This window comes from Larus michahellis, chromosome 2 (assembly GCF_964199755.1).
Source record: "Larus michahellis chromosome 2, bLarMic1.1, whole genome shotgun sequence".
Classification (NCBI taxonomy): Eukaryota; Metazoa; Chordata; class Aves; order Charadriiformes; family Laridae; genus Larus; species Larus michahellis.
In genome coordinates, this window is record NC_133897.1 from 34,172,181 (window position 1) to 34,194,214 (window position 22,034).

Consider the following 22,034-nt stretch of genomic DNA (forward strand, 5'->3'; position numbering starts at 1 on the left):
CTGTCAGTGTGAAAACATCTGTTGAATGGATTTATTGACTAGGTCTTAGGTGCGAGTTGTTGGGGTCTTTTTTTTTTCCACACTGTTTATTACAACCCTGACCTAATGAACTTAATTTGTTGACATGTTTCCCTCAGTGTCTTACTTGATCCCGTCTCACATTTCCTTCTACTGTGCTGTTTTCTTGGAAACAGGAGTTCCTGGCGCATCGGCGTGTCCACCAGTTGCAAATCTACCAAGCTCAGATGGCTACAGTTGGCATGGCGGGATTAGATAAACATCGGCCGGTGTCCAGGACCCCGTCTTCCCCTGCTGATTCCACATTACCTCACCCAGCCATGGACCAGTCCAGCCAGCATGTCTACACGACCGGTAGGATTCCCTAAAGACTGCTTTTAACAGGCAGGGCAAATGCGTTTGTTCATGTAGGATCAACAGATTTAAATGCCTCAAATACCTCCTGCAGCAATGCATTCAGTTTTAGCCTTACTGTTCATCGGTTTTATGACGCTGTACTGGCATCAAGTCAACCAGTGCAGCTGATAAATCACAGGGTTAATATTCACACAGTCATAAATTATTATCATTGACTGGCTCTTGCAATATAGCAACAGGTGCATTTTTGGTGCCTTTAAGTCATTTATAGCTTTTCCTTTCATTTCCCTATCCTCTGGTTCTTTTCTCTGTGTTCTTGTTGCCTCTTTTGTAAGGAGACCACCAATAAGTTGAAGAAAGACCACCAGTAAGTAGGAAAGCTGCAATATAACTCTGAATGTCTTCATTTGACAAGTCAGTCTATGCTACAAGATTGCTTCCCCTACAGAAAGAGCAAAGCTGTAGCCATGACTAGAAGGTGATGTTGGCTACAACTTCAGTGTCTTTCAGCAGTTGTGTGGAGTCTACAGAGGAAGGTTTTATGGTCAGGCCCAGGGCAGTGCAGTCACTCAGGGAGCATCTCCTATTGATATGGTCTGGGCTGTCCAAAGCAGAGTGATTAGGACCTCCAAAATCTTCAGTGAAAGGCAAAAAAGTGACCACAGAAAACCCATTTCATATTACGGGTAATCTAACCTTGCCGGAGGTTCCATCTTTTTAAGAGCCTGAATCTCAGTAAAAACATTACAGTGTGGATAGAAGAAAAGTTATGCTTACTCTGTGCACAAGAAAGGGGGAGTGAATACTTGGAGATACTGTTTAGTCCTGTTTCTGCCAGAAGTATTAATTCCTTCACATAGCTTGGCAGAACTTGCTATGCCCTGAAAGGCCATGATTGTGAATGACGTAGGATGGAGTCCTTAATGGGCCCGATATGTGACTGTGTGAGACATTGTGCTCTCCCCTCTCTCCAATTAGAATGTGAGTTTGGAAAGTGAAAATTTATTATCTTAAAGAAAAAAAACTGCAAAAGAAAAAGATGTTCTTAAAGTACTGCAAGTAAGCGGATAAATGGATGCAAGATGACATTCAAGATGAAAGACATAATTTCTTCTTCTGTAAATACACTGTCAATTTAGGAATTTCACTTGTTGGGTAACAAATATTTGGATTGTACTGAAATAAACACGCTAATTCATTTTCCATGAGTTTCTGCAAAAAGACCAGCTGTGTACAGACAGGATTATTAAACCTGGCCACTGTTTTTCTAGTTGTGGTTCATAGAGTCCCCAAAACATTGTAAACTCATTCTAAAAGATTCACAGAACACACCAAAAGCAAGCTCACTGTGTGTAGGCTTCAACATCCCGTTAAAAAACCTGCAGTTCCACTGGAAAAGTTCAATGGAGTTGCAAACGTAAAGGTTACTGGTTTAGTCTGATTGCTAAGGTTTACTGATACCTCCCTTTATAGGTTCTCAGACCGGGGACTAGGGTCCAAGGGGTTTACATATATCTGGGGACTTGTGGCATCAGTGGAACTGATTAAGAAAGAAAATGTGAAGTTGAGACGGAAGAATAAGAGAAGGAATGAAATGAGGTAGAACAAACACTGAACTGAGATGATGTCAGGAAATGGGACATCCCAGGCACAAAGGGCTTGAGATCTGACACAAGGAAACCTGGCGGGCTCTGTAATGGAGATGCAGACAGTGCATGTGCAGAGTCAGGGTGTATTAAGGTCAGGCAGACAGTTTAATATCGCTCCTTTAGTAGCGTTACTATATGAACAACAGCAGTGGAAGAAGAGATAGAAAGAGAGAAGGGAAGAGCAAAAAAATGCTGCTTATTCCAACTGAGATTCTCAGTCCTTCACTGAACTCCTTTCTCCAAATCAGAAACATCTTTTGAATCCTTATTTCTACTTTTTTAAAATCATTTTTCCCTCCACCGCTCTTTCAAGATAATCATCTCTACTCATCGAAGAAAAAAGTCCTCCTATTTCTGCTTTCTCTACAACTTTGTGCTTCTGCTTCTCCGCTTGTGCTCTGTACCTTCACGCCTCTTTTATATCCTCTAAGTACTGGCTGAAGAAGACAGTGTTGTAGCTACTTCCAGTACGCTGTATCTATGCCAACCAGCCAGCCAGTACCCCCTGGCTGATTGACCATGTCGCAGGTCCAACAGAGCCCACACCTCTGCATTCACAATGAAGCCTTTCCTTTCTGCTTGAAGAAATCCCTTTCCCTGACATGTCTCTAGGCTTATAGACCTACAGATATAACCTTTATCGCTGCAGTTTCTGAGTACATTGAAAATAGAGCTAGGTTCTATATTATGAGATTAACATCTCTGGAGTGACAATGAACACCGACTTTGCAACACCAACAGTTCAAATACAGTTTCTGTCAATAGCTAGATCGATATGTGTATTATTAACATAGGTATAGTATGGTACAGAATAGCTTTATTTGTGCATAATATTTCCTGGGTCTGGATGGTGCCCTGGCATTTATTCATTGGTCAGTGGAAAGAAAGTTTTTATCTGTTCTTACACAGCCTTGCCAAAACTCTTTGGGATGAAAGGCGTGAGCAACCTGGTCTGATCACAGCTCTGACCTGCTCTGAGAAGAGGGTTGGACTAGAGACCTCTGGAGGTCCCTGCCAACCTGAGCTATCCTGTGGTTCTATGATTTGCTCCCTTAAGAGAGCACAGGATGCAACCAGTCGCTGCCCACAGCAGTCGCAACTTTATCATTTTCAAAAGCATGGAAGGAAGCAATGGGTGGGGGAAAAGCAAGAAAATTCTAGTACAGCATGAAGTGAGGTCAAATTCAGACCTTAGAAATTGAGGTAAAAAAACCTCCCTGCCTTGAATTGGGTGTTTTTTGTTGGTTTTTGTTGTTGTTGTTTATTTTTGTTTTTATTTTGTTGTTGTTGGTTTTTTTTTTCTTTCCTATTTAAAGACAGTATATTCTTGGAAGAGAAAAAAAATAGAAGGAAAACTGTTGTGGCAGAACATTACATGGGGATCAAATAGAGCCTGTACTTTTGTGAGTCGTGAGAGAAAATGCTCTTACCCAAATATCTGAAGGGAATCAGAATGGTGATGGTTGTAAGAGAGCTATGCAATATATATGCAGTATATGCCCAAGATAATGAGTTAAAGATGGAAAAAAAATTTAAAATCTACTTGATGTTCACTTAGATGGTTTACAGAATATTTGAGAATATTTACTTCAGATATTTCTTATGAATAATTTATTAGATGTTCTTCCCTTGGGTTTTCTTATTGGTACTGTTGTCCTCCAGGACATTTCACCTCCTTCAAAACATGCTGTTAGCCAGCAATTTTTAGGTGTCTTGCTCTCCATTCTGTTTAAAATACTATTAAAAGAAGATGACCCGAATGAAGTATTTTGGAAAAGAATGTTAGGGAGTCCCCACCAAGAAGACCTTGTTTTTCTGACTTAATGCAAATTCAGTTTCTTTTATCCTGTGTCCTCTGTCATTATATGGTTCAGTGGTGCCACCATTCCAGTCTGTCATCAGGGCCACATTCTGACCTTGGTAATATTGGTGTAAATCCAGAATAAATCCACCAGTCTCAGTGGAGCTGCTCAGATTTACACAAGGAATCTGAGAGCAAAATCTGGCTGTAGGCTGTTCTGGAGAGACAGAATAACCATCTTTTATTAATATTTCACAGCAGTCTGCAATTGAAAACAGTTGTCTCCCTCTCTCTTTTTTTTTGTGGGGGTGGGGAGATTATTGGCTGAATCCTGTTAGGGAAATCCTACAGGCTATTTTTAGCAGTAAGTTCTACTGCTGCATTGTGGTATTGTACCAAGCACACGTGCTGTATGACCAGCAGCCACACATCTGAATTACTTGCACATCCTAAATCAATTTAGATGCTTGAAATAAATGAAAACATATATTTCAGTCTTTTCTTAAGTCAATTAATCCTGCTAGAAATAAATTTTACACTCGGTGGTGTGAATATCTTACTATTTAGGAGTTTGGAGCAGATGCTTCTGCTGTGTAATACCGACATGACGTGATTAAACTGATTTTTGATTCGGACAAAATAATTCATGTACAATAAAATTACCTTTTTAGTTATATTCTACTTTAGGAAAAATACTAATGCACTGAGAAAGGGATGCTTATATCCATGTCAACCAGAGGAGGCATCCTGAATACACAGTTTCAGCATTTCATTTCAAAACCACTGTTTAGTTGCAAACCAGATAGAGGTCATCAAAAAGTGTCATTATTATATAACATCTTGATTTTGTATAATAATAACATAGTAAAAAATATATATTATATTTCTATTAACTGCAGTTTGGACTATGCAAACCAAAGCCTGTAGGAAGCATTGATAATTAGAATAAAACATTCATTGAAAGAGCGGCAGGTAGGAGATACTGTCAACTTTCAGCTACTTTTGTTAACATTTACCAAGTGTTTCCATTCAAATCCATGGGAAATAACTGTGCACTCTGCCTAAGAGCTTCTGAAAGTCCTGATGCATTTACATTTAGCATGTAGACACCCTCCCTATTGGGCATGGGGGTGGGATGAAAAGTTTTCTTATCTAATGGTATAATGACCACTGGCAAACTGTAAAATCTGGGTATGCAACAGACTACAGAAATTAAAACCTTGGGTGCGAGGAAAAGGAAAGCAAGGTATGTGAGTATACCCTTATTTGTGTGCATAATTGCTATTTCAAATAACTTACAAGACCTGATGATGTAAAGCAGCAAAGCTTATAAATGGTACAGTGCAAATAGCTGCAGAAAAAGGAAATTATTAACTGCTTTGACAATGCCAGCAAAGATTTTTAAGCTACATTAGTTTATTAACTCCAGATTTTCATTTGTTCTTTTTTTTTTCTTTAAAAGAAAACAAACCAAGAAAGTAAATACAGGAATTTATTGCTAATGAACTCTTTTGTTTGTTTAGCATAATCTTCATCGTACTGCACACAGGTATTATTGTTGTTGCATTCCCCTTATGTTAAACATATTTGTTGTATTATCATTTTGGCTTAAACAGCAAGGTCCCAAAGGATCGATTCTAAAGTGCATGATCTAAGAAATATAGCAGCATAAATATTTCTACAGCAGCATAATTTCTGGCTAACTTCTAACTGAATTATCTCAGAACCCTAACTTTGCATTGCCCACAATGTATACTGACTCTTATTCAGTAAAGTTTTTGAACACTTTATTAAAGTTCATTATCCATTCAAGAAATTTGCTGAATAAGGGTGGTATTGAGCATGTTGTTGAATCTGGACTTTAATTTTGTATTTTCTTCACTGGCTGACTTTTTAGTAGCAGGCTAACACAATTTTCCCAGAACTGTGTTGGCATCTGCAGTAGTGGTGGCACATAAGAAAGAGGTTTTGAACGCCAAGTTTTGCAGCTTGGAGAAATTGTTAATTTGAGTCCCTTTCAACTGTAAGAGGAAGAAAACTCCAAACGTTTCCCAAATGAAAATGGTTCACAGGGGTAAGGAAAATATCTTTTGTTCCAGACATTTCCAAGGGAAATGCAAACAACAAGTAAATAAATAAAGTAATTTTTCAGCATTTCAGACTTGTTTTGAAAGCCTTGAAAATTGAGTTTAGCTCTAGCCTACTCACTAAAATTTCTCTTTTGCTCCCAATACACAGCTACAGAGCAATGTGATGTTGATAGCTGTTCTGTAGAAAGTTGTTCTGTCCTTGAGTAAACAAGCATAGAAAATTCAAAAGGAACCTTGCATTGCAGTCTAACAACAGGATTTGGTCCTAATTGAGAAGTGTGTGGAGCTTTTCTTTTTAATGAAAACGGACTCTGGCTGCCACTGCTGCAACTCTCTGAAGCTTTTATCTGACATGCTTTGAGATCTGGAATTAATATAGTATCAGTTAAGCAGTACAAATAAAGAGTCGCATTGTCATTTCAAAATTTATTTTAAAATCTTTTTCTGAATGATTTTCCTTACACTGCTATAAATATATAACCATTTTTGTTATATATAGGTTAACAGCCTTAACTGCCCTTACCCACTAGAGAAAACAAGTGATTCAGTACCAGGACTGATTTTTTTTTAGCCATAAAATCTTTAACAAGACACCACCCAATTTCCTTCCTTCTTTTCAGTAAACTGTATTTATTGGCATAATTTCTTGAGAATTCATTTTTGCCTTACCGATATCACAAGATGTACCTTTTAAGTCACAATTCAGAGTCTCCCAGAGGAAAGGGGAATTAAGATCCAGAGTTTTCATCTTGCTCTAACTGTCAAATAAAATCCAGTTGTGCTACAGTATGCGTGACATGGAGCAGTATAACTTGCAGTTGTTTCACCTGCTGTTTCTTATTGTGCTGTCTTTGTGCTGAAGGTGTTGTGTACGACAGCCTGATGCTGAAGCACCAGTGCATGTGTGGCAACTATGCTAATCACCCTGAACATGCCGGAAGGATCCAAAGCATCTGGTCAAGGCTGCAAGAAACTGGGTTGCTGAACAAGTGCGAGGTAATAAAAAACGAAGACCAGATACTTGACTTGTTAAAGTAAATGCCAAATTTATGAAATCCTAAATCTGTCTGTCTTCTGTAATAAGAGAGTAATTTGTCTTAGGAATTATTTGGACTTAAATGACAATATTAAGATAATGTATTTTAGGAAACCCCACTTCTCAATCGGAAAACAAAGAATTTACACAATGAAAGTAATTTATTCACATACATCATAACATAAAATCCAGACATGATTATGTTCCTCACCGTGATATAGGAAGGTAGACAAGCAGTAGTCGAACAGCAAGTGCAGTCCTTCCAATGGCAATTCTTAATTTTTTCAAGCAGCTAAGGTTTTTACTTCTGTACTAACATAGAACACTGCTTTTTTCTTTAAAGTAGTTTGTATCACTCCATAAGTACATTGCGTCTTGTCTTATTTCAGACTCTAAAGTCTGTTTTCATAGTATTTTCATTTGCCTGGTGTATGATGGATACCAAGTCAAAATCTGAGACATTCTAGACAATATCAGAGCAAGTGTGGAACTTCCTTTGCTTTGATTTCTCTCATAAAATTGTAGATTAAAACATCATGCTTAAATCAAATATGGGTTCTGAGGCTCATGTATGACTTGGGTTACTGAGAAACAGCCTTTTCCTACCATTCACTGCTTCCCATGAGTTGTGCAGCACTGTCAACTTCTGCAGAAGCCTGTGGCAATTGAGGGTGCTTACTGCATTGCAGCACCAGTTAACAAAGTTCAACACAAATTTGCTTATGTTTTGCAGGATCCTGAAATTGCTAGGGCTCTCATGCTCTATTTTCTTTAATTGCTTTTCTTTATATACTTAGGTTTTTACAAACCCAAAGGAACTGGTACAATAGGTCCCTTTGATTAGCTATTAGTGACTGCCCACAAAGATTTTCTGCAGGTAGCCTAGCGTACTGGGCAGTGAGATATTGCAAGCACTACAGATGCTTTTGTTGTATGCACTCATCTAACTAGATGGCAGCACTCTAACAGGCTAATGTTTTTTTAGCTTGGATAATGTTTTCAATCTTCAAGAAGACTTTCTTTCAGCAAGGCCCCGAAGGCCACATATCACAGGAGTGGTTTCCTTGATGGGATCACATACTTAAGGAGTAAGTTAAACTTGCAGCTGAGTGCTTTACGAAAATAAGGCCTAGTTACCTGGCTGACTCAGGATACATATCATAAAGAAAAGACAAAAAAGGGAGAAAAAAAAGTAAAACACAATGCACTACCATGTATTGCTTTCTTCTATGATAAACAGATATTGTCGAACGGTAAATTGTGTGGGTCTGGAAAAGGTGTCAATTGGTAAAGTAGTATAAGTTAATATGAGGAAAACGTAGTCCAATAGTTTCCTGAAAATTTAAAGTTCGCTCTTACAATTCTGTGATTTCAAAAGCTGAAATATAGCCTATTAGGTCTTGCAAAATCCAGTGAGTGTGCAGAGGGGAAGTAAGTCACTTTATGTCAAATGGCATTCAGTTAATTTTGACTCCTGTTGTATGCTTTGAAATGAGGCTGCAACGTGAAACGAGATGTCAAAATGTAAACTCGGATGATAAAACTTTGAGGAACCTCAGTGTGATGCTGATGCATAGATCTGGTGTTTATCTTGATCCCCTTATGTAGCTAAAGACAGGATGATTATATTTGATGATGCAATCTGTCCTTTGTTCCACTGAATAGCACTTGCTTGACATCAAACGTCACTTTTCAAAATAAAGAAGGACGTGGTGATTTGCTTAATTGGTGCTTTGGTTCTTTAGAAAAGTTATTCAGCTGAATATCTGACTTGTGTCACTAAAGGAGTGGCTATTGCATTATTCAAGAAATAATAGGCCACTGTTAAACTGTGTTCTGGAACATACCACACTGAGGATGCAGAGCCAAAGCATCACGGGCAACTCCACTGTGTCTTTTACCGACTTACAAATGCCCCCTCATGGACATTAGTATTTCTCAGTATAATTTTTGAATATGATTTCCCTCAGTTTCTGTCAGAAGGAGTGAGGAGATGGGGGGAGATTACCGCTCAGGTTTTGCCACCTGCACTGCCCCATGCCAGAAGGGCAGCTTAGGAACAGCAACCTGCAGCAGCTGCTTAGGAAATCCTCTGCAGTAACTGTGAACCTTCTTTTTTTTTTGTTTTACTGAAACAATTGTCCCACAAGATGGCTGCAGTCCTACTTTTTGTCTTATGAGGAGATTCAGGATCAAAGCTAATTTAGTCAGAGGTAGCTCAGATCTTGTTACCTTGCAATGTGTGTCAGGGGACCCTCCCTATTTTCTTAATCTACCAAGAAACCCTTATGAAAATCATAGAATCATAGAATCGTCTAGGTTGGAAGGGACCTTTAAGATTGAGTCCAACCATCAACCTAATGCTGCCAAAACCACCACAAAACCATGTCCCTCAGCACCACATCTACATGTCTTTTAAATACCTCCAGGGGGCCACTCAACCACTTCCCTGGGCAGCCTGTTCCAATGCTTAATAACCCTTTCTGTAAAGAAATTTTTCCTAATATCCGATCTAAATCTCCCCTGGTGCAATTTGAGGCCTCTTGTCCTATCACTTGTTACTTGGGAGAAGAGACTGACCCCCACCTCACTACAACCTCCTTTCAGGTAGTTATAGAGAGCGATAAGGTCTCCCCTCAGCCTCCTTTTCTCCAGACTAAGCAATCCTAGTTCCCTCAGCTGCTCCTCATGAGACTTGTACTCTGGACCCTTCACTAGCTTCATTGCCCTTCTCTGGACACGCTCTAGAGCCTCAATGTCTTTTTATGCCTATAAAATCTTTGTTGTCTATACAGGGAGCAAAACATGGTTCCTAAATCACATGGTGTGGATTAACCCCTCGCACAGCTCAGGTCTATGGCCCTGGAGAGAGACGACTGGCCAAGTGCGCAGAGAACTACCATCTCTAACTGGGCATGGAATGATGGAAGTCATATATACTGGGCTGACACCATGCTAACTGCAGTTAATAGATTAATCTAGACTTAATCAATTACCAATATATATTGCTTATACTGCCCCCATATATAGCATATTTAAGATATAACTCAGTAAAATCATAACAAGGTTTGACTGGAGTACTCGAAGCTGTATGTTCACTAAAAAATAAAATGTGCCTGGGGCTGTTCTCCACCACTGAGGCCAACTGGCATGGAAAGGCCCATGTTCATACTACCAGGAATGCTCCCTGGCCCCTGCCAGTGACCAAACCGTGTCTGGGAGTTGTTTGGGAGAGTGCTAGCTGCTGCTCAGCCAAAACGGTGTGAAGGACCACTTTAGCAATTTAATAGTACAGATGATTGTGTTCCTCTGCCTGGGAATGTTTCCTGGCACTGCTTAATTTACTGCCGCAGACACAGCCAAAAGGACTTGCTTCTCCAGACTGTTTTTTTGTCTTTCTAGCCATAGATATTTGAGCTCTAGAGTTATTCAAGCAACAGTTTAGAGGTTTTTTGCTAAATTGAGAAACTAGTTGTAGCTTTTGGAATTTTTTAAATTGCATTACACTTCCAAATAGATAAATTGCTTCCCCCATCGGCTTCTCTGAGACAAGGGAGAAACAAATCCTGATCATGGCCAGCCCTGGAAAGTGGGATTTGACAGACCAGTCCCTGATTCAGTCCAGGGCAAGAGAGTGGAGTAATTTCCCCCTGTAGTGGACTTTTTTATGGTCCTGGTATTTAGGTATTGGGAAAATAAAATTCAGATTCAATATTTTTGCATTAGGTTAAGAGTTTTGTGTGTGTTCACTGGAATACCTATCCTGTGTTTGATAAAGGTTGACAGAGGTAGAAGAGTTATCAAATGCAGCAACAGAATAAGGCAGCTAAAAAATGCAAAAGTTGGCATAAAACCATCCATGATCTCTTTTTTTTTCTTTTTTGCAATTTTCTTGTGATAAAGAGTAATGCATAGTTGCCCTACCTTTGGGACAGGAAAAAAAAAGAGGACTGAATTATGTTTTGGTGGTCGTGTCTGCTTTCTACTTGTTCTAGGGAGAGGAAGTATTTACATAATTCCTTTGGGGCCATAATTTATGCACACATGACTGACATTAGGCTACACTGATCAGCACAGTTTCAGAAAAGACATGAAGAATGTAGACACAGTCCCACTTAGCGCCCCCAACTCCACTTCCTGTAGGGACTGTGGTCCAGCAACATTTTTCTTTTCAGCCTGGAATTTGATCTGAATTTTGGTAGTTTTCTGGATCAGGGAGACGTGTTACACCTCCTGCTGTCCCCATTTCACGGACTGATGGGGAGAGAGGGAAAGAATTCAAAGATTTTAAAACCTTTGAGTCTGCCAGATCACATAGATCAGTAAATATGAAAGAATTCCACAATACAGGAAAAATTGTCCATGAAGACCCTTTAAGAGCAAAATTTGAACATATTCAGGTCAAGCACTTGAAGACCAAAACATATGAAGAGAAATGCATCTCTGTGGGGTGCATCCGTGTTAGAGATATGGTTGCAATTCCCACATAAGGGAAAGAGAGGAAGTGATGTGGATGTACTGACTGGCAAATGATCCATATTATCTACGTGTCTTTTTAAAAACAAGAGACAATTCAAATACTATGAGAAATCCCAGAAAAAGAAGAAAAGACTCTGAAGACCTTGTTCACAAATTGGATAGTCTAAGGGAATTTCAGAGACATTCTCTCCATACAAATAACTGCAGCAAAGGCAATGGACACCTTACACTGAGAGACTCAAGTGAGAAATATTGCTTAAGCTATGTCAACAATTCCTGTTAATTTAACGGAGAGAAGCAGGCGGTGTCATCTTTGTCTTTTTGAATCTCTGACTGTGCAAGAGTTTAGTCTGCTGAAAGTCTAACCAAAATCTTCAGGGAAAATGTCTCCATTGATGAGGGAACTGCATATGTCAGACAGCCAACACACAAATTGTCATGCACATTAGAAAAGGATGACTTACCTTCTCCTACAGATGTAGCAGATGGATGGATGTAGCATTCAAGTCCCCTTGAATGAAACAAATACTGTTCATAATTTCTCCTGTGCTATTTCTCCTTTTTCATTGGCTTTATGCCAATTTTCTGCTTTCTACTACATTTTAGGCTTTTGATACTACCATGGCTGATGAAAATTAAGAAAGACACTTTAAAATAAAAAAGATGTGGATAAAAGTGTATGTGTAAAGTTATACAAATGCACATGTTATATTGTCTGATAACTCATGCCAGTGAGAGCCAGAAACTATTCCTTTGCATAACTGAAGTTACGTGATTCCAGATTCTGGCAACAGACTCATGACATGTGCTTTTGTAGATCTGCTAAATCCTGACATCATTGTGTAAGTAGAAGTGTTCTAAGCAATTATTACAGGTAATTTTTAATATAAATTATTTTTTCCTTTGTGTAGAGTCTTAGATAGTTGGAATTTTAATGTTGTTGCAAATGGCTTGACAGGCAGAGATACTGCAAGGGTGGGATGAAAGGAACAGTAAATGAGGAAGTGGGAATGCAGAAACGGCACAGATGTGTGCACTGTTTGCCCTTCCCTTTCCTCCTGCCATTTACTGTGTAAATGTGCTTGCCGATGGTCAAGGTTAGAGCTGGAGAAGCCGCGGAGAAAGAGCAGCTCTGGGCTGTGCCTGCCCTGGCAGCTCAGCTGCTGGCTGTGCCCCAAGGACCTCACTGCTGGGAGCAGCCTGCAGCAGTCGGGGGGGGCGGTCGGTGCTGTTTGATTTCTGCACCAAACCTGTTTCTGCCCTAAACGATCCGGCTGGCAATACTGGGGAGTAAGTATCTCCTTAGCAAAACCTTTTGGGGAGGCCACTTGCAGACCCTCCTCTGTTAGGGCAAATCACTATTTTCCATAGGACATCACAGAGCTCCCCATTGTAAGAATAACAGCTAGCTGTGGGGCTTTTTATAGTTAAAGTGATATGGCATTTAACAGCCCTTTAAAAAGAGCCAGACAATTAAGTCTCTTAAACATCTCTTAAAGATATTTTGTATAACTTGTTGAAAATATACGACCAGAGAGTGAGTATTTTATTCAGGGTTCTTTGATGTGACCTTCATAAAGTACCTCTTTACTTTTCTTACACATTTATTTTAGCTGTCCTAAAAGCCAGCCTCCCTTCCCAATTTTGCTGTGGAGAATTGGGTATATAGATTTTAAAGCAGCTTATTAGAAACACAGACCTTAATGAGAATGGATGAACGAATAAATGTTACCAGGCACCTCACTTGTGAAGAAAAACATTTTATCTGACCCAGAAGAACCATTACAGAGTTTACTGACTCCATGAAGTAACATAATGTGCTGATTTTGATTGTGCAACTGTGTTAAAAGGATGTGAGTGCACTGCTACAAATTCTCATGTGAGACTGGGAGAGGCTTGAAGAAATTAGAGATGAAAAAGGGTTTATTAAGTCATTTAGTTCTTGGATCATTCCCTAAAATGTTTTTTCCACTGCTGTCTCCAGTCAAGTTTTAAACACTGCAAGAAATAGGGCTTCCACCATTTCCCTGAGGGGGAGCTTGATCCACAGTCATCTAGACCTAACTCTTAGGACATTTTTCCTGATTAGTCAGAAAAATTGCCACTGCTTAACTCAATATAAATTGTGCATGGTTCTTCTGACACCCCCACCCCCACTTCACCCCCCCAGGCAGTTCCTTTCTTCCACAGTGCACATTCTCTTTATTATTTATAATATTGCTTTCTTCTCCTGGTGAAGAAGCTGGTGCCTTCTGATGTGCATGAATACGTGATGGATATAATAAGGATTACAACTTAACCTCTAAGAAAACTAGAATTGAATGGTATTTCTGTAACAGATTAATCAGTCTATGAAGAATAGGACGGTCTATTTAGATAACTTCTGTACCTGTTTATCTGTAGACCTTGACAGTCACACAGATCTACAGTCTAAGTTTTGAGAGGTTTTGCCCCTGGTGATTATATGGACCAGGTCTGCAAATAGAGTCCAAGAACTTTAAAAAAAGACTCTTTTCTCTCTACGTTATCCAATATCAACACGAAAGATGATCTTGGGACCAGAACTTTGTTGACAGTGCTGTTTATTATGCCCAAATCTGAACAAAATCTGCTTCCTGTTGCTGTATCTGCAAAGGCTGTACAGTACTCGCACAAGCAGAGAAATAAATATTTTTGTGACAAGCTGTAATTCCAAATACATACAAGGGACAGATTTGCTGAATAAGAAAGTGTTAGTTTTATCTTTTTTTCCTTCTTTCCTATCTTCCTTCCTTCCTAAACTGATTAAAATTTCAATGGATTTATAGAAAGGCATCCCAGATTTTTTAACACTGATTTAAGTGGGGAGAGTACAGGCTGGAGAAACAGTTAAAGAGACAAACTCCACTTACAAAAATGTAAGGAAGCAAGTGAGTCAGCATGTGTAACAGCAAAAATGATCCTGGGATATTGAACATACTTTAAAAGAATGAAAAGATATAGAAATATTTTATTAAAGCATTTAAACTGTAATTTGCTGCTTCTCCCTGGCTCTCCTCACTGTGATCATGTTCTTCCTAGCAGCATAAATCACAAGTACTAGTAGTAATGCAAAAAACATTAATCCTCATTCAGAACACATCCGCAGCTTACAGGTGTGAATAAGTTTTTGCTCTTTAAACTAGAATTTTTCTACCCAGCTTTCTTACTTAAGAAATAAGCCTTTTGGTTTGTATCTCTTATCCCTATGAGGTAGGAAAGAGGCAGAATCTTGTCTTTTTCTTATATGTGAAACCCTGTACTAAGATAACTTTACTAAGACTTAAGTGAAGCATTTGTGATAAACCACACACGCATTTGTTTTTCATATAGCATTACTTTAATAAACAAATCAGTGTCACATTCCGGCATGACGCAATTTCAACCCATTATTAATCATACTAAATGTTATTTTGGACCTTTACTTTTTTTTTTTTTTTCTTCTCTCCCTAAATATTGTCAGTGGAATATTGTAGGCCTCTGCTGTTTTCTTTCAGCGAATTCGAGGTCGAAAAGCCAGTCTGGAGGAAATACAGCTGGTTCACTCTGAACATCATTCACTGCTGTATGGCACCAGCCCCCTGAACAGACAGAAGCTGGACCCCAGGAAACTCCTAGGTCTGTACAGGCCTCTATTCTACTGAGAACAGCACATTCCAGCACTGTCATTAGTCATAGCTGGTGTCAGTTTAAAATACTTGGCAAGCAGTGTGACAAAAATTCACTTTTTCCAAATGCATTGCTATGTGGAAGGAGAATGTTACAATGGGAGCCAAATATAGATTAGCAAAATGCACAGGCTGGAAAGCAGCAATAGAGGTTTCTCCTAATTCGCTTCACAAATCATCGAAGTGTTAACCCTTTACTGTAATTTGTTCTCCATCGGAGGTCAATGGAAATTTTGAACACGGTTGGTTTTCTATCTCCTTGTGTTATTTGATTTGAAAACGGGAGTTTAAGATACACTTGCTTGTCAGATTTGCTTGTTTGCTGTTCTCATTTGATTTATTTTAATTATTTCAGCCATGCTGAGTCCAGATACCATGCCTAAGTCTTGCTAATAAGTGAACTTTATTTTGATGTCTTCCCATTATGCAGGATACGATAACTTTCTCAATAACAGGGGGGAAGAAAGCACATAAAAATATTAAACAGACATATGGATGAACAGAATAGCAGAAAACTGACAGGATTTTCACCTGAAATGTCTTCATGCACAGCAAATGCTCAGCATATGCTTTTTATAATAGAAAAATAGGGTTAAATTGAACTCAGCCATGAGTGTAGCATGAAGCAGATCTACTTGTCAAACCTGCTACAGAGAATGTGAAACACACAAAAAAGTAGTGCATTTTGGAAATAATCTGTGAGTGAAATCCTGACCCCTGTCCCAGCACACTGGATGCAACACACTAATTCTCAGCTGTTTTTATAACACTTATTCTAAGATGTGGAGCTTTTCCTAAATGTAATGAAACCCAACCCAAGCAAAAACAATACTGGCCATCAAAAGAAATTGCTGCCACAGTTCTAGTGATACCTAGCAATTATTTTCCTTTGGAAACTAATGCTAAGAACTTCTTCTGTAAGGCGGACTGTTGCTTCAGAGACTTATAGGAGTAGATAAGAAAAATGTCTTATGTATTTTACACCTCCTTAGCCAAAGCAACACCAAAACAAAAATACTAACGGTATGATAGATTTCCCAGTTAGGAAATCCCCCTTAAAAAAAAAAAAGTGTTTCCAAGAAAAAGCCCTAAATTCCTGCAAAATGAATATTTGGAAACATTTTGATTTGAGTTCATCAACATTGTAAAAATGTTCCATTTTGATACAGTCAAGCATTTCATTTAAATTTTGTTGGGTTTGATTAATTTCATTTTAATTTTTACATTATTTAAAACAACATACATTGATATAAAATATTGTTCCCATTTTGGGTCTCAGAGTTGACCACCACATAGGATGCAGTGTGTAGCTGCAGCTACAAGGTGAAAAAAGGAATGGACCCAGGTATTCTCACTGTGTTTCTGCCTATGTATAGAGAATGCAGAAAGCTTTGTTTACACAATCTCAGAAATCCATTTCTTCACCCACAGTTCTTTACTCGACACTCTTTGCCTCTTTCTCTTGACACTTAATCCAAAACATTTATTCTCTGAGTTTATATCAAAATCACACTCCTTGCATATATTCTAAGTGTATCCTTGGCTTATTGCCCTTTTCTGTCTCTGTTTCTAAGATGTTTTCTTGCTGCCTCTCACATGGCCTTTTACCAAGACAACAGTCAATGAAACACCCTTCCCACATGCTTTTGCATGTGCCTGTTTTTTGGCTGGAAGCTCTAATCTTTTGAGCTTCCAGACTCTCGTATAAAGGAATTTAATTGTCTCTTATATTTTTCCAAAATGCAGTGTGACTGTTCCATCTTTCATTGTCCCCAGTTCAGTGAGGTTGAACCTAACCAAGCCTGACATTAAAATTAACGTCTTGGTATAGCATAGAAATTCAAAATGATGTCTAGCAAAGAAGAAAAATCTAAAGGAAATGTTTCTCATCGAAAATGTCATCAATAACAACATTGTCTCACAGAACATTTCTATTTCATTGAAAGTACATTTTTTGCTACAGAAATTGTTCCATCAAATTATGGCTTTGCATCCTAATGAAAAGGAGGACCTACCCATCCTTTCCCTTGCTCCTCTACCCACCCAAAAAGACAGAGGCACCATTTGTTCTTTACTTGTGCTCCAGAAAAACGTTTGTTCCCTGTCCCTGTTCAGAAGAGTACATCTGCATTGTCTGAAGGTCTTTTTTCTTTGCTAACAAGCAGCTTCTGTACCTTTCACACAGAAGAGAAACACTTGAAGGAATGAAATTTAAGTACGACTAGGGCTAGAAAGCTGCTGCTTGTCAATAAATGCTTATTTCAGTGTCCCTGTTCTGGCAGGCTGCAAAGCAAAACAGCTGTAAACTACTGAAATCAGTGAGAATCACGCACACAGTTGTAGTTCACATATTCTTAATGCTTCAGAGTATAAATTTGGTTTTATTTTGCCTGCATCAGGGCCTACAAATGCAGCTATTGCAAATGATGACTTCAACTTCTACACTTCTGAGTAGTTAAGCTTTTGACTGATCGTATTTCAGTGCGGTGTGTTAAGTAACATGTTATGTTGCATTACATTGTCTTGACATGAAGGAAACTAATATGCAGACTATGTGTCACATCACATTAAAGTTTCATGTGACAGAATACAACCTTTCAAGCCTCTTTGAATAAGCTCAACGACAGAACAGTTATCAAAGAGGTCTTACAAATTTGTTTGCTTTTTCCTTCTCCAACCATAATTAAGAAAGTGTTTCTGAAAATGAAGTTTCCAATGATTACAAGTTTGCATAAGTGAGAAATATACTGTCAACACATCCCTGACAGTGAGGCAGTATTTAGAGTACAACTAAAGGATGCATTCACAGGGCATCTGTGTGATTGCAATTCCAAGTTACTGAAAAAATTAAAGCTTAGCAGAAATGGCTTTGTTCTTGAGCGATGATACTGAAAACAACTAGGTTCCTCAAACTGCCTTTTCAAAAGTGAGCACACTTTTAAATTTGTTTATTTTTTTGAAAGAGAGTTTTTGCCCATCACTTTTCCCACTCATCAGACTCTCAGTCCCCAATTGTCAACCTCCTAAGCAGCTTCCTTGACTACTCTAGGGGCCCTGGCCTCAATCAATGATGGCTGCCTCAGCACCTAATTTGACTAACCAGCTTCTACCATCTTTGTGGGTTGAAATTTTAAAATACAAATCTTGGATAATTTTTCTAGCTCTACCAGTAAATTGTTGTGCTGAATCTTCTCTAGATCTTTTTTTCTGAAATGGTTTGCTGATGGCTGCAAACTATGTACTGATGCAAAGCCAAAACCAGTATGATTATTTAAAATTTGTCTTCTATCTTACTCAAAGTATCCCAATATCTTTTTTATTATTATTCTGGAGGTATCCTGGGGTGTGAAAAGGTGTTACATGAAAAACGACCGCTATTTCCAAGTTCTGCTGGGGCATCAATTCCAAACACCATGGGAAATTCTCATGTTGATTCATTCTCAGGGTTTGCTTTTTGCTACTGATTTTCATTTATAACAAGGAGTGTTGCGAGCTCTTTCCTTTCTGTAGGACTATGTAAGTGATGTTCTCACACTCTCTTAGTAGAACCTTTCCCCACTGTTGTTTTCATGAAATCTCAGTGTTTTCCTTGTTCTGCAAAGTCAGTTAGCTGCTTTTTTGGACTATCATGCAATAAGAAGTGAGTATCCAGGCAAGTTTCTTGATACACTGAAAAGGCTTCGTGCCTGTTTCCCCCTGTTTTAGTACTACCTGTTGATTGATTTTAGTGTCCTTCCTCACCATCTGCTTTTCTGTTTTTACTTTGTGTTTGCTGTTTCTGATAGTGTTTACCATGCACAATGTGCCCCACGTCAGGGAGATACATGAGAATTCATCTGTTCTCTCTTATGTCCCAACTCTGCAATGGAATTCAAGAAAAAAGGTCTAGTCATTCAATATTCTAAAAATGCCTTCTTTTATCTCAAATTACACCTTATGTTTCCATTAATGTCTCCTAGCACTTTAACAGCACTGATTTTTTAGTTACCTGCTCAAGACTTTTTGATCTTCCCCACAGTTAAAAGTGAAAAATTGCTGTTTGCGTTGGTCGCTGGATCCGCTTAGCAAGAGATCTGGAAACTCCTCCTGTACCTCTACTCTGACAATCTCCTGCAGCCAACATTCCCTTGCATGTCTGGGGCCATTAGGACTCACAGTATGAGAACACTCTGCATAGCTGCTGCACCTGCATTTGCCTTGGTAGCTCCACAGGAGGTTTTGTTTGGCTTCTCTCGCACACTGTGCAAAGTGATCAAAGGCCTCTAGTCATTAAAAAATGCATCTTGGATTTTACGCAAAGTGTAAAGCACTTTCTTCGTCTCAGACCTTGCAGTCTGGTCTCTGTACTTCAAAGATAATGGCTTATAATTGTCTCTATGCATTTCATTGGCACCTGCTAAACATGAGTAACTGCAGCATTCACCCCTTCCATAGCAATGGGTGGCTCCTCTAGGTAACTTGAGTGATTCACTATCTAACGTTTCCTCCAGATGGCAAAGTTACAAAGCCAGTTCTGTGATACGGCAGGGGAAAAGCCTATGTTCTCTTCCACAGCTGCCTTAGGATCAGATTACACACTGGGATAGGAACCGCATCAAGTCCTGACATCCTTACTCGATTTTCATACTGTCCTTATCAAGACAAACAGTGATTTTAGTGGTACAAAAAAAAAGAAAATATGAATGAATAAAAAGTGAGTATAAATATTAAGATAAAGTGTATCACATTATCTAATGTATAGAGCGGAGTAAGCTAGAAATGAGATTCTAAAGCCTATTGTTTTTGTTCCCTTTAGTAGAATGTATTTACAGAGTAATACTGAAACAAGCAGTATTTCATTTTATGATTTAAAAATATTACTGTATTCAATGATGATATGTAAATGAAGAGAACAGCATTTTTGCATAGATAGGAAGACTAAGACTGTGATTTTCAATGGAGAAACTTTTTGGAGAGGTGAACTTAAGAAATTCCTCATCAGTTTCATGTAAGCTTAATGAGGTTCCCTTTGTTGGTGAAATGAAACAGGTACTTCTTGAGTATAATTCAACCCATCAGTCACCTAGGCCGGGTAGAGGTGCCTACCTCAGTCCACTGGCTGTAGAAGAAGCTGAGATGACTAGTTTAGACAAGCTGCTTATCAGATACAGACATTGGGATGACTAGTCGCCCTAGTTCAGAGTGACTTTCTGTGGAGATTCACTCATTATACTCCTTTGAAACTGCTGCTTACCAATCTTAGGATTTGTCACTGTTGCAAAAGAGTACCTTAAATGTCCCATGGCTGATTTGCTTTCTAAGTACACTAATATTTTTTATTCTGATATATGGCATTTTCATTGTGTGATACCGAAATCTGAATTACTGTAAAGAGTGATTACTTATCCAGTATTTAAATGGCTTTTTGATAAATGATGCTTATTGTTTCTTTTTTTCTTTAATATATAGGAAACGTGTCTCAAAAACTCTTTTCCTTGTTGCCTTGTGGGGGACTTGGGGTAAGTAGATGTTTATTTTTTTGCAAGAGGGACAGCACACAACATATGTATTCATTCATGAATTCTTTAGCACTATTGCATTATCAGTTCAAAGTCTTCAGAACCTGATAAAGAATATAGAGATGAAACCTGAGCCATTATCACACTGTGTTTTCATAGACACAGAAGACAGTACATTCCAATAAGCATATGGAACAGTTAGATAGGAACATATTTTGTGGTAATGCGTACATTTCTTCATTGTCTCACTCTGGGTTTTTTACATGAGCTTATTTTTGAGGAAAGTAACATGGGTGCAATTGTTATAGCAGAATGAGCTTTGGAGAAGCTGTTTTGTGTGCTGTTGAAAAATAAATATAGCTTCACATTTCTCAGAAAGGACAAAAAACTTACTGAAACTAACATTTAGCATGAGAATTCCTCATTAACTGTGAGCTAATAACTTGGGTGTTGTTAAACTAATAAATTACTTGAGCATTTTTATGTCCTGTGTTGAAATGGATTCATTCTGAAATACAAGCTTGCGAGTATTAGGACACAGTAGAAAAAAATCTGCAGACAAAAATCTGTTGCAACACTAGGTGAAAGAATTAACCTAAATTATTGAAAAACATGTAGGATGGAGAATTTCTACTGATGTTTGTATCATGCTCCTATGAAATTCTAGTTAAGATAATACTGGGAGAAATAATTTTTCATGTACAGGAGTTTTTCACATAAAAGGATTCTGCACCTTTTGTCCAGCTGGGTCCATTATTTACTGATCAAAGTGAAACGATGGTATTACTAGATATTGATGGGCTGGCTGGATGATGCATATATTTTTTAGTTCCTTTTCACTGTTTCTGAGTATGCAAGAATAAAGCCACAATTTCTAGATGTCAACTTACAATGCAACCTTCTAAAGTTTTATTTACTCTTATCCTTCACAAAGGATAAATTCCATACAGTATTACTCTTGTTTATAGTAGGTTTTTTTTTATTATGAGACACCTGACAGAAGAAATACTCATTTTGTAAGGTTTAAAACATGAAAAAGAAAAATTCCATTTTAGCTTTCAATATTTAGTAATTTTTGAGGATTTCTGAACTATGAGTTAAGGAACAAAGAATTAGGAAGAGCTAATCATTCCAGCTCCTCTACTGTGGACTTAGTTTGCTGAGGATACTGCCTAAAATTTGGAACTTGGTGACTAGCAACTTGCTGATTTTGAAAGTTGGGGGTCATTTCTGTGTGTGGATCAGCTAACATTACAAATTGACACATAGACCTGCATGTCCATGTGGACCTCTGTGCACTACTCTGTGCTCATAGGCACACACACATGTGCATATACGCACACATTTCTGTATTAACAAAGGTGATTTTTCACACTGTTGTTGCAGTTATGAAGAAGTTCAGAGAAAATTGAACAAGAGA

General features: G+C 38.4%; 1 protein-coding gene across 8 annotated transcripts in view; it reads left to right on the top strand.

The window, feature by feature from the left end:
* HDAC9 (histone deacetylase 9) overlaps positions 1-22,034 on the top strand; it is a 487,500-nt gene that overhangs the window by 335,781 nt on the left and 129,685 nt on the right. For all 8 annotated transcript variants that reach the window (XM_074574812.1, XM_074574814.1, XM_074574815.1 and 5 more), the window contains 4 exons: positions 195-372; positions 6,778-6,911; positions 14,946-15,066; positions 20,565-20,614. In XM_074574812.1, the coding sequence (XP_074430913.1) occupies positions 195-372; positions 6,778-6,911; positions 14,946-15,066; positions 20,565-20,614 (483 nt within the window). The remainder of the gene's footprint in view (positions 1-194; positions 373-6,777; positions 6,912-14,945; positions 15,067-20,564; positions 20,615-22,034) is intronic.